This window comes from Phyllostomus hastatus, unplaced genomic scaffold (assembly GCF_019186645.2).
Source record: "Phyllostomus hastatus isolate PE091 unplaced genomic scaffold, TTU_PhHast_1.1 phas_contig_402, whole genome shotgun sequence".
Lineage (NCBI taxonomy): Eukaryota > Metazoa > Chordata > Mammalia > Chiroptera > Phyllostomidae > Phyllostomus > Phyllostomus hastatus.
The window spans coordinates 346,880-360,148 of record NW_025333873.1 but is presented as its reverse complement, the minus strand read 5'-3'; the positions used below and the strand labels follow the sequence as shown (position 1 = coordinate 360,148).

Genomic DNA, 13,269 nt, shown 5'->3' with positions numbered 1-13,269 from the left:
TGCTCTCTGTTTCAAAGGGGAGATGTCCATTCGTTCCCACTCCTTTCTCTAGGCTGAAAAAAGTGAGCAGGTCACCTGTTCGCAGCCAGGCTGCCATCCACGTGATGTGCCAGCCCCTAGAGCAAGCAGCTTGCTGTTTCACGTTTAGTAGATCCTGGGCCTTCAGATAAGCTCAGTGACAGTGTCACACCAGCTTATGTGTGTCTTAAGCCAGGAGTGGGTCTGGTGACCTCCGCCAGGTGGGAGGCACGGGTGGGGGGAGCAGGGGCACGGGGAAGGCTGCATAAGGAAGTGGATGAGGCAGCGGTGAGACAGGGTGGCTCTGATGGTTTGGCCGTCCGAGTCCTGCTGGGGAGGGGAGCGTGTGAGGAGAAAGACTAAGCCGGGGCCGTGGGGGAGGGGAGCTGCCGCTGAGCTGCAGGAGTCACGCATCTGGAAATAGCTTCCAATCGGATTCAGTTCCTAAGTCAGTTCCCGCACATCCTTCCCGGCAGAGGCATCTTCAACCAGCAGACAGAGCTGGAAGTGACCTTAATAACCATCTCTGAGCTACCTCTCTCTTCTTGCAGGGACAAAGGGGACACCAGGTCGCTGAAGGGTCGGGCAGTATCCTAGACAGGAAGCAGGTCTTCTCAGGTTCGGGCTAGCAGCCCCACCCCGGACCGTTTAATTGGGCTGCCAAGACGCAGGACAAAACGAGAATAATCAGAAGAGAAAATAGTACCAAAAGTCGGGCTTTGTGCTTGGTTCTTGGGCAAAGGGCCCAGGAAGATGAACAGAAAAGAGGCAGAACACTTGATTGGGTATTCAAGTGGCCAATAAACTTATGAAAGGCTAATTTAAACCACAATAAGATACCACCACTCAGCCTCTAAAAAGGCTAAAAGGGAAAAGACAGACAATAGCAAGGAACTGATAACAAAGCGGCCTGAGCAGCTGGAACTCTCCTCCCCTGCGGGTGGCTGGGACTGGGTAAAACCACTCCCTTAGATGTTCGACAGGACCTCCAAAAGCTCCCAGAGACACACCCTAGAGACACACTTATACCTGTTCCCTGAAAGACAAGCATCAGATCAATCACAGGAGCTCTGCTCTTAAGAGCCCCACTCTGGAAAAACCCCACATGTGCATTACAAGCAGACTAGGTCCTTACATTGTAATATAGTCACTGAAAGGAGTGCTATACAGCAACAAGGAAGAACATGCTGTCTTGCAAGATTGTGGCTGGATTTCATTAATATAATTTGAGGCAAAACAGACACACGAGAGTACATACTGTGCAACTGCATTTAGGGGAAGTTCAACAACAAGCGACGCTAGCCCGTGGCGTTTGAGGTTTGTGGTGTTACCTGTGCTGGGGGTAGGGGCAGGGGCACCAGGGTGGCTGCTGGCAAACTGAGAGTCATCTTGTCCTTGAATAAGGTGCTTAATGCAGGAACTTGGCTGTGTTCTCTTTGGACAAATCTTTAAGCTGTCTGTGTATGGTGCTTGAACCTTTCTGTATGAATATTATACTTTCAGACAAAATTTACTTAAGAAAAGATAAAGAGAGATTCTTATCCTGGGGTATATTTCAGTCTTGCAGCAATATTTCCAAAGCCTCAGGCCTGGAAGAATTCAAGACAGCCCATGAAGTAGGGAAGGAGCAAGAACAAGCTCAGCTGTGCCTTCCGCTCCCCTTAGACCCCCAGCTCCCCCGGAGACCCACGGCGCAACAGAGGACATCCCAGAATGCAGAGTGCAGATCCAGGGCCTCCCCCTCCACCGTCCACCTTTTACTGTGTGCACATCTTCCAAACAGTTTTTTTAAAAAGATAATTTAGAGGAGGGAGAAATGATACCACATTCCCCTTGGCATCATTGGCCCTAAGTGCATGGGGCTTATTTTCAAGGCTAGCTCAGGGGAACATGGTTTCCTGGGGCGGCCCACAGGGGAGAAGGTGCTGGCAGCCTGTGGAGGGCACTGGGGCAGTTCCCAGTCGCCGGCTGGGGGGTTTGCCCACTGGGGAATATAAGCTCCGTGAGAACAGGAGTTCGGAATGCTCATTTACTGATACAGCGCTAACAGCCTTATATTCACTAATCTTCAGGATGAATTTTCATGGGAATTATCTAATTCCAAATCAGCCCCCCCCCCCACAGCAGTGAACATACTTCACTATCTCTTTCCACATCTTCCCGTTGCCTCTTTCCTCAGGCAATCCGTACTCAAGGAGGCAAAGCGAGGGAGGAAGAAGGGAAATCTGCCCCAGAATGAAGGTCATTTGGCACCTTCCAAAGACACACAAGTTCTTGGATTACCTGCTTCTTAGAACTTGGCCTTGGTGATGGAACCCCAGAAAAAAACGATTGACCCCGTTAGCTAACTGACCTATGTTACATCTGTGCCCCCAAGCAGAGCTAAGATAGAAGTATCAAACTACCCTAATTGGGAAACACAGAATTGTCATGTGTCACCTCTTCTCCTTGTCCCACAGGCACAAGTCAAATACATACACACTCCCTCACTCAGTGGGCTTGGACACAATAGGGACTCCATGTGTGTGACAGAATTATATAATCTGAAAACTTGGTTTGGAGTTTCAGCCAAGCATTGACTTCCTGTGTGACCTTGGGCAAGTCCCTTAACCTCTCTGAGCCTGAATTTCCTTATCTAAGGTATATGCTTAATCTGCTAGCAGTCTCGGTCTTTTTCCCATGTCTCTACGGCTAGTACTAGTGCTCAGTCCTAAAACCCAGCGCTTAGTTTAGGGGTGGGGGGCAGACCCCTTTTCTAGGTTCCCACCAGTCCTTTTCCTTCAGAACCAATTCTTGCTTCTCATCCCTTCTGCCTCACCTGAGAACAAACTCCCCAAAGTAAGACCCACACCTCCATCTTCAGGATGCCAGTGCCTTAAAGCCAAGATCCCACATTACTCTCTACCCCCTAGGGTGGCACCCAGCTCAAGCCAAGCTGGTACTGTGCTGTTGCCCACCCTCCTCTTGTGGGAGCAGGGACATCACTGCCACCTGGCATAGTTCTGCTCGGTCCAACTTTGTCCCCATCCCCTGGTAGGAGTGTTCAAAATGTGGTGCTTGCCAGGAGTATGTTGCTTAGGGCACCTCTCAGAGTTGTCATGGTGATGAGGCAATGACAGTATGAAAGTCAAAGCATTCCAACGTCTACTGAGTTAATGCTAAGCTCCTTATCCTGAATTCAAGACTTTGCCACAACATGACCCCAAGTTTCCTTCCAGAAATGTTTCCCTCCACTCCATCATCCCACAGCCCAAGGAAGCTGGGCTGACTCCTACAAGACACTGTGGCTTTCCACTTCCTCGTCTTTGTGTATGCTGTTCCCTCAACCGGGAACGCTGACCACTGGCTGAAACCCCACCTGTCTCCCCCAGGTCCAGCCCAGATGCCATCTCCAACAAGCCTCTGCCTCCTGTCCACGTGCAGAGTCCTTGTCCATAGGCCCACCTGATGTTCTGTCTTTCTCACAGGAAAGCTCCTACCTCTTGTGGGTTGCCCAATGGCCAAGAGAGGGATAGCCGCACCCATATCAGGGGCAGGACAAGAGATGGGTGCTTGGAAACTGAGGGCAGAATGTGCATTAACTCCAGAATCAAGGATGTGGCGTCAGGGTGACCCACACGTGAGCGGCAGGAATCGGTCCCATGGGCACGTCCCTCACGAGACCGCAAGCTCCTGGGGAGTGGGGGCCCATTCCTGGCACGGAGTTCATCCCGTGGTTAGTGCTCAGTAAATGTGTTGAGCAGATGAATGAGCACATGATAGGAAAAGGAATAAATGAATGAATGAGGTGCACAATGCAATGTCGAAGTTGGTGGGAATTAGCTAGGAAACAAGGTGTGAGAAAACATTCATTAGTGAGGCAGTTTGCCTAGATGAATTCTCATCAGCACATTTTCTTGACTGGTTCCCTTTCAAAAGCTGAGGAGCTGCCTCTCTGAGATATCTGTCTGAAATTCACAGAGCAAGCCATGGCAGGAGGGGCCGTACACAAGGGCCCAGGGACTGGGAATAAAAGGAATCCTGGCCCAGAGGCACCTGTTCTCTCAGCCTCTGTGGTCTTTCTTCCCCCCACCCTAGTGAGGATGCATTCCGTGGCCCTGGTGGCCCTTGAACAGCTGCCCAGGGCAGCGGACACAGATCTCCAGGATGTTCAGAAACTCCTCCTGCTGCCCCCTTCCAAAGCTCCCTGAAAGTCTGAGATGCTCTGCAGGGAAGTGCACTCAGCACCACCATCAACTGGCTCACAAACTCCTGTACTGAAAAACGATGCACAGGAGGGACCAGGATACAGCAGATGGGAGCTTGTTTGCAAAAGCTAAGTGTCTGTGATGGGTTGCCCCTCCCCTCCCCGCCGCCTTGATGTGGAATCACCAGCTCTGTGTGCTGAGCTGGTGGAATAGCCTTGACTCTGAGGGAGTATGAGCATTTTTTATGCTTAGCCATTCCAGCCGTAAAGATTTTTATCCTATTACTGCTAAGTGAGGAGTACAAGGAGAGAAATGATGATGATCTTTGGCAGTCATTCCAACTGAGTAAATACGAGGAAGGAGAAATGCCAGCCGAGACCGGGCTGCTGACCCTTTATTCCCTAGGATGAAAGGAGCAGAGGAAAAAAGTCCTCCTGGTGAGATGTGTCGAAGTGTGGAATTTTCCCTCTAGGCAAGTGATAGGCATCCCACTGTCTGAACCACTTAGCGTGGCACTGGACGAAGGCCCGGGGACTGTGCTGAGGGGAACCACCTTACCGGGCCAGGAGGACGTGACCTAATGGGGCCTCCCAGCTCTAACTCCTTCCAGCCCACGGCCCCTGGGCTCAGTCCACCCTGCTCCCCTGCAAGCAAAGCAACCCTGTAATAAGTGGTGCTGGGTGACAGTGAAAACATGCATTTGTCTCATCAAAATATTTCCCTCCTTCTAGAGAGGTGTGTCCCCATTTAAGGGCCTCTTGACTGCCAGATGGTCTATGTGCTCCTTGGATGATGGTGGATCCAGCTGTTGTCACCTGGATGTCAGGGTAGGACAATAGGAAGACAAAGACTGTGTGTGGAGCCAGTCGATGATTTACAGACAGCAGAACCCCTGTGGGAAATCTCAGACTCACTCCAGCTAGTTGCTGCCTCTCCTTTCACTGTAAGTTGTTTATGGCACACCACCCCCTCTCCCTGATATAGGTGGCCCTGACTTATTCACCCTTGTGATCCCACAGGACCTAGGCAGTGTCCGGGAAGTTAAAGCTTTCACCAGTGTTAACAGAACTGTGGGCCTCAGCGGGGGAAGTTGAGGGTTAGGATGCCCTGATATAGGTGCAGTTGCTTTGTCCACACGGAGGCGGGGCAGGAGAGTGGAGTGCACACCTGAGTACCTATCTGGGCGGGGAAGACCAACAGCGGGAGGGTGAATGGATCTCCAGTTGCTTGGCGACTTACAGAATGACAAAGCTTCAAGTCCAACTGCAGATGAGAAAACAAAGCCAAGAGAGGAGCAGGGGTGTGTGGAAGGCTGTGACTGGTTACCGCATCCCCACTCCTCTCCCAGGACCTGAACTGGGAAGAGGAGGATACCCAGCCGCAGCAAACACATGCCGAAAGGCCAACAGCACCAGGTTTCAATCTCAAGATCGTGGAAATGTTAACTAGTATGCAAGGAGTGGGGGTTGGGGGGGACGTTATTAACCCCAAAGGCTGAATGGATAGGGGATCCTTTGGAAACTGCCGACACCCCCTTTCCAAACAATTCTGGGTGTGGGCATCACTCACTGCTCACCCCCCAGACCTCATAAACCCTGGGAAAGTAGAGTTCGAAGCCTTCCCCGGTCTTATCTTCTCCAGTCTTCTCCTCAGTTACATCACGCATGCTCCAGGCAAACCAGCTGCCTCCTACATACTGTGGGCTCCACGGGGAAAAGGCCCCGGAGAAAAATGGCAACTCTGTCCTATTCCATACGAAACAAGTTGAGCCCTCGGTCTCTCTGGGGCTTCTTCTATCACATGGCGCCACGCTGTGGCTTGCTCGTCAGGGGTGTTCCACACTGCCGTCACACCAGGATAGCAGCCAGCTGGGTGACAGCTTCCACAGTCTTCTTCCTTCTCCCCCTCCCCACCCCACCTGCGGCATCTCTGGATTCCTAGGCAGCTCACCCCAGCAGCAGCCCTCTCAGCGGCACTGTTCTAATGCTTGGCTAATTGTTCTCTGTATCAGGTGCTGTCCACACGCATCCTATAAATCAGAATCCAATTACGGTGGTAAGAAAATTGGAAGTAAATTTAATAAGCTTGGACCCCTCCCACAGACTGTGTCTTCACTCTTCTCTTTTCAGTAATGAGAAATCTTTAAGGGAAAAAAGCCTTTTTCCTTTAACTGAGTCTGTTCAGATCCCTCATCTGAATGCCCTGAGGATGGAAGGAAGACAGAAGAAGCTTCTTCCAGCTCCCCTTCTCCTCTTTGCACGTAAGGCAGATGGGAGGGAGTAGTCAGGTGTCTTTCCAGTTCTACTCTCCCTTCTGTTGGTTCAACAATGTTTATTGAGTTCCTATCACACACCAGGCACATTGTAGTAGATATTATCAAAGGTTACTTGCCCTAGAGGGCAACTGGTGTCATTAACTAGTAGAGCCTTAGCTGCAAGGCATGATGGGAACACAAAAGTAGACCTGTGGGAGGGAAGCCTGTATCGGTGGGGTTGGATCCCACAAAGGAGCCAGGAGTCCAGTGTGGGCCAGTGGCCACTGGCCTAGGAGTGCCCCACGGTAGGATGAAATCCAGGAGGATGGCTTCATACAGCTTCTGTGCTCGAAGAAACTGGGAGAAGGGGGAGGAGCCGGAAGGAGCCAGAGAAGCGAAAGGACTGCGCAGGGCCTGAGACAGAAGTCCTGTCTCCTGGATGGAGGGAGAGTGCTGCAGCATGCAGGCAGCAGGGTGGCCTTATTCCAGGGCCTTCCATTCCCCTCAAACCCTGAGTCTTTCAGCGGGACCAACCAGCCCGTGGACTTCATCTGGTTCACAAAAGCAAGCGCAAGTATAAGCCGATGACCTATGGTTTTCAAACTCGAACACGCGTCAGAATTACCTGTAGTGCTTGTCAAGATGCAGGCTGCTAGTCTGCATCCCCAGGGTTTCTGAGTCCGTAGTTCTAGGGTAAAGCTTAATCATTTGCATTTCTAACAAGTTCCCAAATGATGCTAGTCGCTGTTGAGCTGCTAGTTTGTGGAGAACTGTTGTTCTGAGCCCTTACTATTCAGAGTGGGATCCATGAACGGGTGGCATCAGCGTTGCCCAGGAGCTTGTGAGAAATGCAGAAGCACAGGCCCTACCGCAGACCTGCTGCATCAGCGGTGAGTCAGGTCCTCCCGTGACGTGTCAGCTCGCCTGTTTAAGTCTGAGAAACACTGAGCTGGAGCAGTGGCTCTTAAGCCTGACTGCTCATTAGAACCACCTGCGGAGTTTAGACAAGAGAGACTTCAGCTGGTCAGAGTTTGGTCTCATCATTTTTAAAAAGCTCCCCATGTGGTTCTTCAACGAGGCCTCGACTGAGAACTGCTGAGGTTCATACTCACGCCTACACTCCACACCCACATGTATGGTTGACTGCAACGCTCCCATTTCTCTAGCATTGGACTTAATCTTGAAACCCTCCTCTCTCCCTCCCTGCTCCACCACCACTCCTGACAACTCAGCGATCTGCCTAGTGCCCCTTCCCGATGCCTGGGGTTTGGCTGCATCTCTTTGCCTGAGCGGCCTCACTTTTCTCAGGAGGGCCCTCGCCTCCCATTTCTGGCCCTGCACTGTCAGCCAGCTCATGTTATTTATTACCCTGTGCTCTACATAGAATTTATTTGATTCTTAGAAAAAAATCACATTAGGTGGGTGTCGTTATTGTTTGTTTGTTTGTTTTTGTTTCAATCCCTGTTTGTTAAAACAGGAAATTGCAGTCCGGAGCAGCCAGGCGATGTGAGGTCCCCCCGCTGTGTCTGTGGCGCAGCCAGGACTGGAAACAGCATGATCTGACCCCGGAGTCTACACCTCAACCCCCTGGGCTCTAAGTACCGCCTTCTGCCTGATTCCGCCTTTCAGGGAGGGTGTGGCCTCATCCCGTTGCTGGGGCCGATAACGTGTTTACATTTCATTCTTGAGAACTCAGGTAACAAGTGGGGCTGGCTTTGCAGCCGTGGTTCTCATTGCAGTTTTGTCCCCAGGAGACATCTGGCCATGTCTGGAGATATTTTTGGTTTTGACAACTTGGGGGTGTTATTGGCATCTAGTGGGCAGAGGCCAGAGATGCTGCTGAATATCCTACAGTGCACAGCAGCACCCCGAGAAAAAGAATTACCCAGCCCAAAGGTCGGTCTCCGCTAAGAATCTCTAGTCACGGGGCCTGTGAGTCAGCAGCAGCCACAGCTGGTCGAAGCCGGGGCAGGCCGGGGCAGGCAGGGCCGGGAAGGGCCGCAGGGCTCTGTCAGGCCAGGCCGGCAGGCTCCACACTTCACAGCGGGAGGAAGCCAGTGCACAGTGGAGGCTGGACTCACAGGGGGATGCAGGGACTCAGCTGGCGACTTCGACCTCATGGACACAGGGTTGGAAGTGGGAGCCCCTATAGACTGAAGGCCACCCCGCCATGGGGCCGATATGAGGGGAGAACACCAGGCTTTGCTGGTAGTCTTCGGAACACCCGACACCACAAGAGTGAGGTGGGCACAGGGGCAGCCCTCTACCCGACTCAACCTGGAGATGGCTGATCGATCGCTGGTTTCTCGTGGTGCTAGCCTGGGTCTTCGCACACAGTAGGTGCTCAGTGCCTTGATTGCCTGGTCCTGTGCGCTTGTTCTCATTCCTAATCCCCTGTCCTCTCCTCTTCCTGCTCTTTCAGATTAGGATCCATACAAGTGAAATGCTCTGAGTAACACAATCCCAGCTCCCCCCACCTCCCCAGGGCAAGGTCAGTGCCCTGAGGCAGACACATGCCTGGTACACATTCCCTTTTTGTCTTCCCAAAGGGTGTCTGGATTTTCTCTCTTCCCCTCTTGCTGCAAAATCCCAGCAGACCACACTTACTGAACAGATGGAATTCACCGGGTTAGTTGCAGAGCCCAGGACTGGACGAGGGGAACTTGGACCTTTGGGGACATCCGGCCTTTATGAACCTCCTTCATAGAGTAGAGTGAATGCAGAAATTCATCCTGCACAGGGTATCCCTGCGAACCTGCCTGCTCAGCGAATTCCCGAAGGAACCCCCCTCCCCCCCGCTGCAGGGGAGAGCGTCCAGGGACATCCCCCAGCCCTCTCTGACCACAGCTCTCACCCAGACGTGCCAGCTCCTTTCCTGGCCGGCAGGTGTCCCTGTCCCTCTGGAGGGCTTGGCCCCTGGACTCAGGAGCAGAAAGGTGCCACCAGACTGAGACCCAGTGGGGCCCCTCAGCACTCTGTCTCCTTCCTCTTCTCCTACACGTAACCTCTGCTCACAGAAATAAAATAGCCTAATGTTTAAATAAAATTCTATCAGATGCCAAGGACCAGGACCCGGGCTGGGGCATTTCCACGGGACTAATGCAAGACTGACTCTAACAAGCTCCCAGGCCAGCAGCAGGAAGTGTTCTAGATACAGTCCATCCCCTGGGTCTTGGGCTGTGACTTCTAGTCCCCGCTGCTGGTGAAAGGGGCCTCCCACCCTCTCCACTGGGTAGCTCACAACCAAGCTCAGCACAGACAGTGTGAATGGCCACATTGTAAACCCTCTATCAACCAGCTGGCAACAAACGGTTTGCCTGCCCCGGCACTTGGCACTGGCCACCGCACAAATCAAGTGTCCTGACCACAGGGAGGGGCAGGCGAGAGAGTAGCAGAGAAAGGGGATTACCTCAGGTGGCGAGTGTCCGGGATGGCCCGGTTGCTGGCGATGCGCTCGCTCTCCCGCTGGTTGAAAGCATACAGCTTATAGGGATCGTCACCCACGCGCCACTTTTTGGCATTCAGATACCGCCGCTCATCAAACTGGTCCCACAGGTCATCCCAGTCAGCTTCCAAAATCTGTGTGACAGGAACAGGAAGTCTGTGAGAATGGCTCCTGGCCTTCCACCAGCCCTTCTGTCCATCCATCAGTGTCCAACCGCAGAGTCCAGGCTTGTTCTGGCAAGTTTGGCTCAGAGATGCGCCAGAGGTAGGATGTTAATAAAACCATCAGCTACCCAAGTGAACAGAACGACCATCATGGCAGCTACCATTTACTGAGCACGACACACCAGGCGCGTGCCGGGACTGTCACTCCTGGGATGTCGTGTATTTCTCACAGTGCTTCTGCAAGGTGCGTATGGCTCACATTCCCATTACACAGGCAAGGCAACAGCCTCGCCTGGCTAAGCACCTTGCTCAACATTCCACAATCCGGGAGTGGATTTTAGTATCCTGACTCCAGGATAATCTGAGGACACACAACTGAAATCGCCAGCACAGCAGCCGGCACATAGTAGGTATACAATGACCGTCATCCCATAGGAAGGCTGTGACGGGAAGTAGGTGGTCCATCTGAGATGCCGTGCTCCCACTGGACAGGCACCCTACGCGTTCCTTTCCTGCTCCAACCCCAGAACCTGCAATTATTTTTATAAAGCATCAGTGGGGAAACAAGTCATAACCCTCACCATCCGGGGAGACAGCACTTTACAAGGTATTAGGTAGTTTCCTCATTCATGAGCTCCTTTCGCTTTCCCCAAAACCCTGTGTACTGAGGCAGGAATCAAGGTTTCGCAAAGGTGACTGGCTTGTCTGAGGCTGCCCAGTGGACACAGGCAGGGCGTGAAGCAGAGCTCCAGCCGCCCCCCTCACCCCCGCCCCCCATGCCCTCCATGCATTCGCACAGTGGAGGAGGAGGGAGGGTTTACGCAGGGAGGGGGGCCTCACCCAGAGCCCCACCCACACCGGATCCACAGCCAACAGAGCCCTACTGCAAAGCCAGAGAGGGGGCGGGGCTTCAGGGCCTATCCCACAGGATAAGCATCCCTTGGCGACCACTACCCAGTGGATGCTAGCACTGTCATCGGGAAAGGTGAGAGCTGGTCTGTATTCAACCACACTCAGACCTTTCAGGTTCATCAAAGCCAAAGGAATGTTGTGCCTCTGGGAAGAACCTACTGACCAGGGTCTGACGCGGGATGGGGGACCCGGGCCCTGGGGCTGGCATCCTCACCGAGGATGAGATGCTCACTCGTGTGTTACCGAGCCTAGTTGCTATGCAAGCTGCCCGGTCCCTGCCCTTCCCATCACTGAGCAGGATGCCCTTCTCCACTTGGGGAGCCAGAAAGGCACAGAGACAGCAGAGCAGGAGCCCCGCCCACACACGGCAGGTGAGGGGCCGCTTGCCGGTGTGCGAATACCTCGGGCACCCTTCCGCTCAGGCGCCCCTCCGTCTTATCTGGTAATTGATCTCTCTTTCTCGTTATCTCATTTTGCAACAGCATTCTCCTGCTAATAGCACAAAATGAAGCTTTAGAAACCAGTGATTTTTATCCAATAATTGATCTTATTAATGTCCTGTGATACTATTGCTACTCAGGGGGAACTTGGTTGCAGGGAGTGGTGTGTGCAAAACTCCCGAGCCTGTGCTGTGCAATGTCACAGCCTGACAGCTGTCACCTGTGCTTAGAATGTCACCACACGATGAACTGACCCCGCATCTTCCAGGGAAGGAACATGGGGTCCTGCACCGTCTCCTGCTGGCTCATTTCCAGCTTAATTCATTGCATCGTTGTAAATAAACTGTGGGCCCCACTGTGCTCTGTGCTATGAAGGGAGGTGCAGAGAGGGGAGGCCTCTGCCCTCGAGGCGGGGGGTTGCCGTGTGGCTCAGAGACACGCATGAAGACACCTCTCACACAGCTAATGGAGGTGTGAGGGAAGCGGGAAGGACTTCCTGGAACAAGTGTCAAGTGAGTTAGAGGCTGAAGTCTGAGCAGGAATTTTACTTCATTTAAGGGGAGGTGGGGAGAGCAAATACGTGTGTGGTGAAAATCCAGACAAAAGGTGGGGAGGCCTGAGGAGGGAAACCTGTTCAGGGAATGGCTAGCTCAGGAATGGGAGGCCGGAGTGGGATCGCAGAGAGGCGTGAGTGAAAGAAAACTCTGGAACGCAGCTGCACCTGCAGGAAGCAGCTCAGGAGGGAAACGCCCCTGGCCACATATGTAGGGTAGGGTGGGGGGAGGGGAGCTATGGCAGGAGGCCAGGGGGGAGGTGACCTCAGTCAACTGGCCTGGTGGGAAGGGCAGCCTGAACTGGGCAGCTCCTGCTGGGGCCCAGATGGATGGTTCCAGCATCAGCGGGAGAAGCAGGTGGAGAGGCAGGCACCCGTGGAGGGGGCAGGTAGCCAACCTCTTGGCTTCATCCCCTACTCTCTGTTCCCACTAGACCAGGCCCAGGGCCAAGAGGGCTTGAGGCTGGGTGATCTGCTCAGCCTGGCATTTGCCATCCTAGGAGCGGTTAAGCCTCCTTGACAGACCCGTCTCCTTGGAGATGGTGCCGGGAGAACTCAGTGGCATTCTGGCCCCTAGAGAGCCTGGAGCCAGAGCAGCAGCCAGGCTGGCGAGAACAGTCACCTGAACAGTCAAGACTAGGCCACGAGGCTGTCCTTAGAGAGGACCGCTCCCTCAGATGGTCACACTATGGAGCTGGCCCACACGTTTCTGCTCTGAGGTCCACGCTGGGGGGGCGGGAGGACGCCCTGCACCGGGAGCTTGGCTTTCCTATCGAGATATCTGAACACACTAAATAATGATGAATCTGTGTTTAAAATGATAGCACTACCATCGGAATAGCAATTTCTGTTTTACAATGCAGCATGTGCAACTGTCACAGAATCTCCACACAGCCCCATTTGCACAGGGAGGGATCGGCTTACCGAGGTTCAGTGGCTTTAATAGCTAGTAAGTGACAGGATAGCTGATCGAATTCTCCCCAGAGCCTCCCAAGGCCACGGTCTGCTCTGTCTCCTCATGGACAGTAACGAGGGGCGTCTCTGCTGCTGAGGCTGAGTGGGCAGACAACAACCCGTCATGAGGAGCGGAGGGGGGCATGTCTACAGGAAGGGCCAGCCACTCTTTTCTTCCTTGCCCGCAGAACAGGCCAGCCGTGGGCCTCTCGGGATTTCTGCAAGGTCACTGACTCCCCAGACACTTCTAGTACAGATGTGGGGGTGGCTTCCAAGCTCTACAGTTCAAGTCCCATGTCTAGGTCTGGGGGTCCAGAGTGCAGTATGTTACACCCACTCGCT

General features: G+C 53.3%; 1 protein-coding gene across 1 annotated transcript in view; it reads right to left on the bottom strand.

Moving 5' to 3' along the window:
• The window catches only part of GALNT14 (polypeptide N-acetylgalactosaminyltransferase 14), a 190,214-nt gene that overhangs the window by 63,316 nt on the left and 113,629 nt on the right, over positions 1-13,269 (bottom strand). The window contains exon 2 of the mRNA XM_045844560.1: positions 9,869-10,038. Coding sequence (XP_045700516.1) covers positions 9,869-10,038 — 170 coding nt within the window. The remainder of the gene's footprint in view (positions 1-9,868; positions 10,039-13,269) is intronic.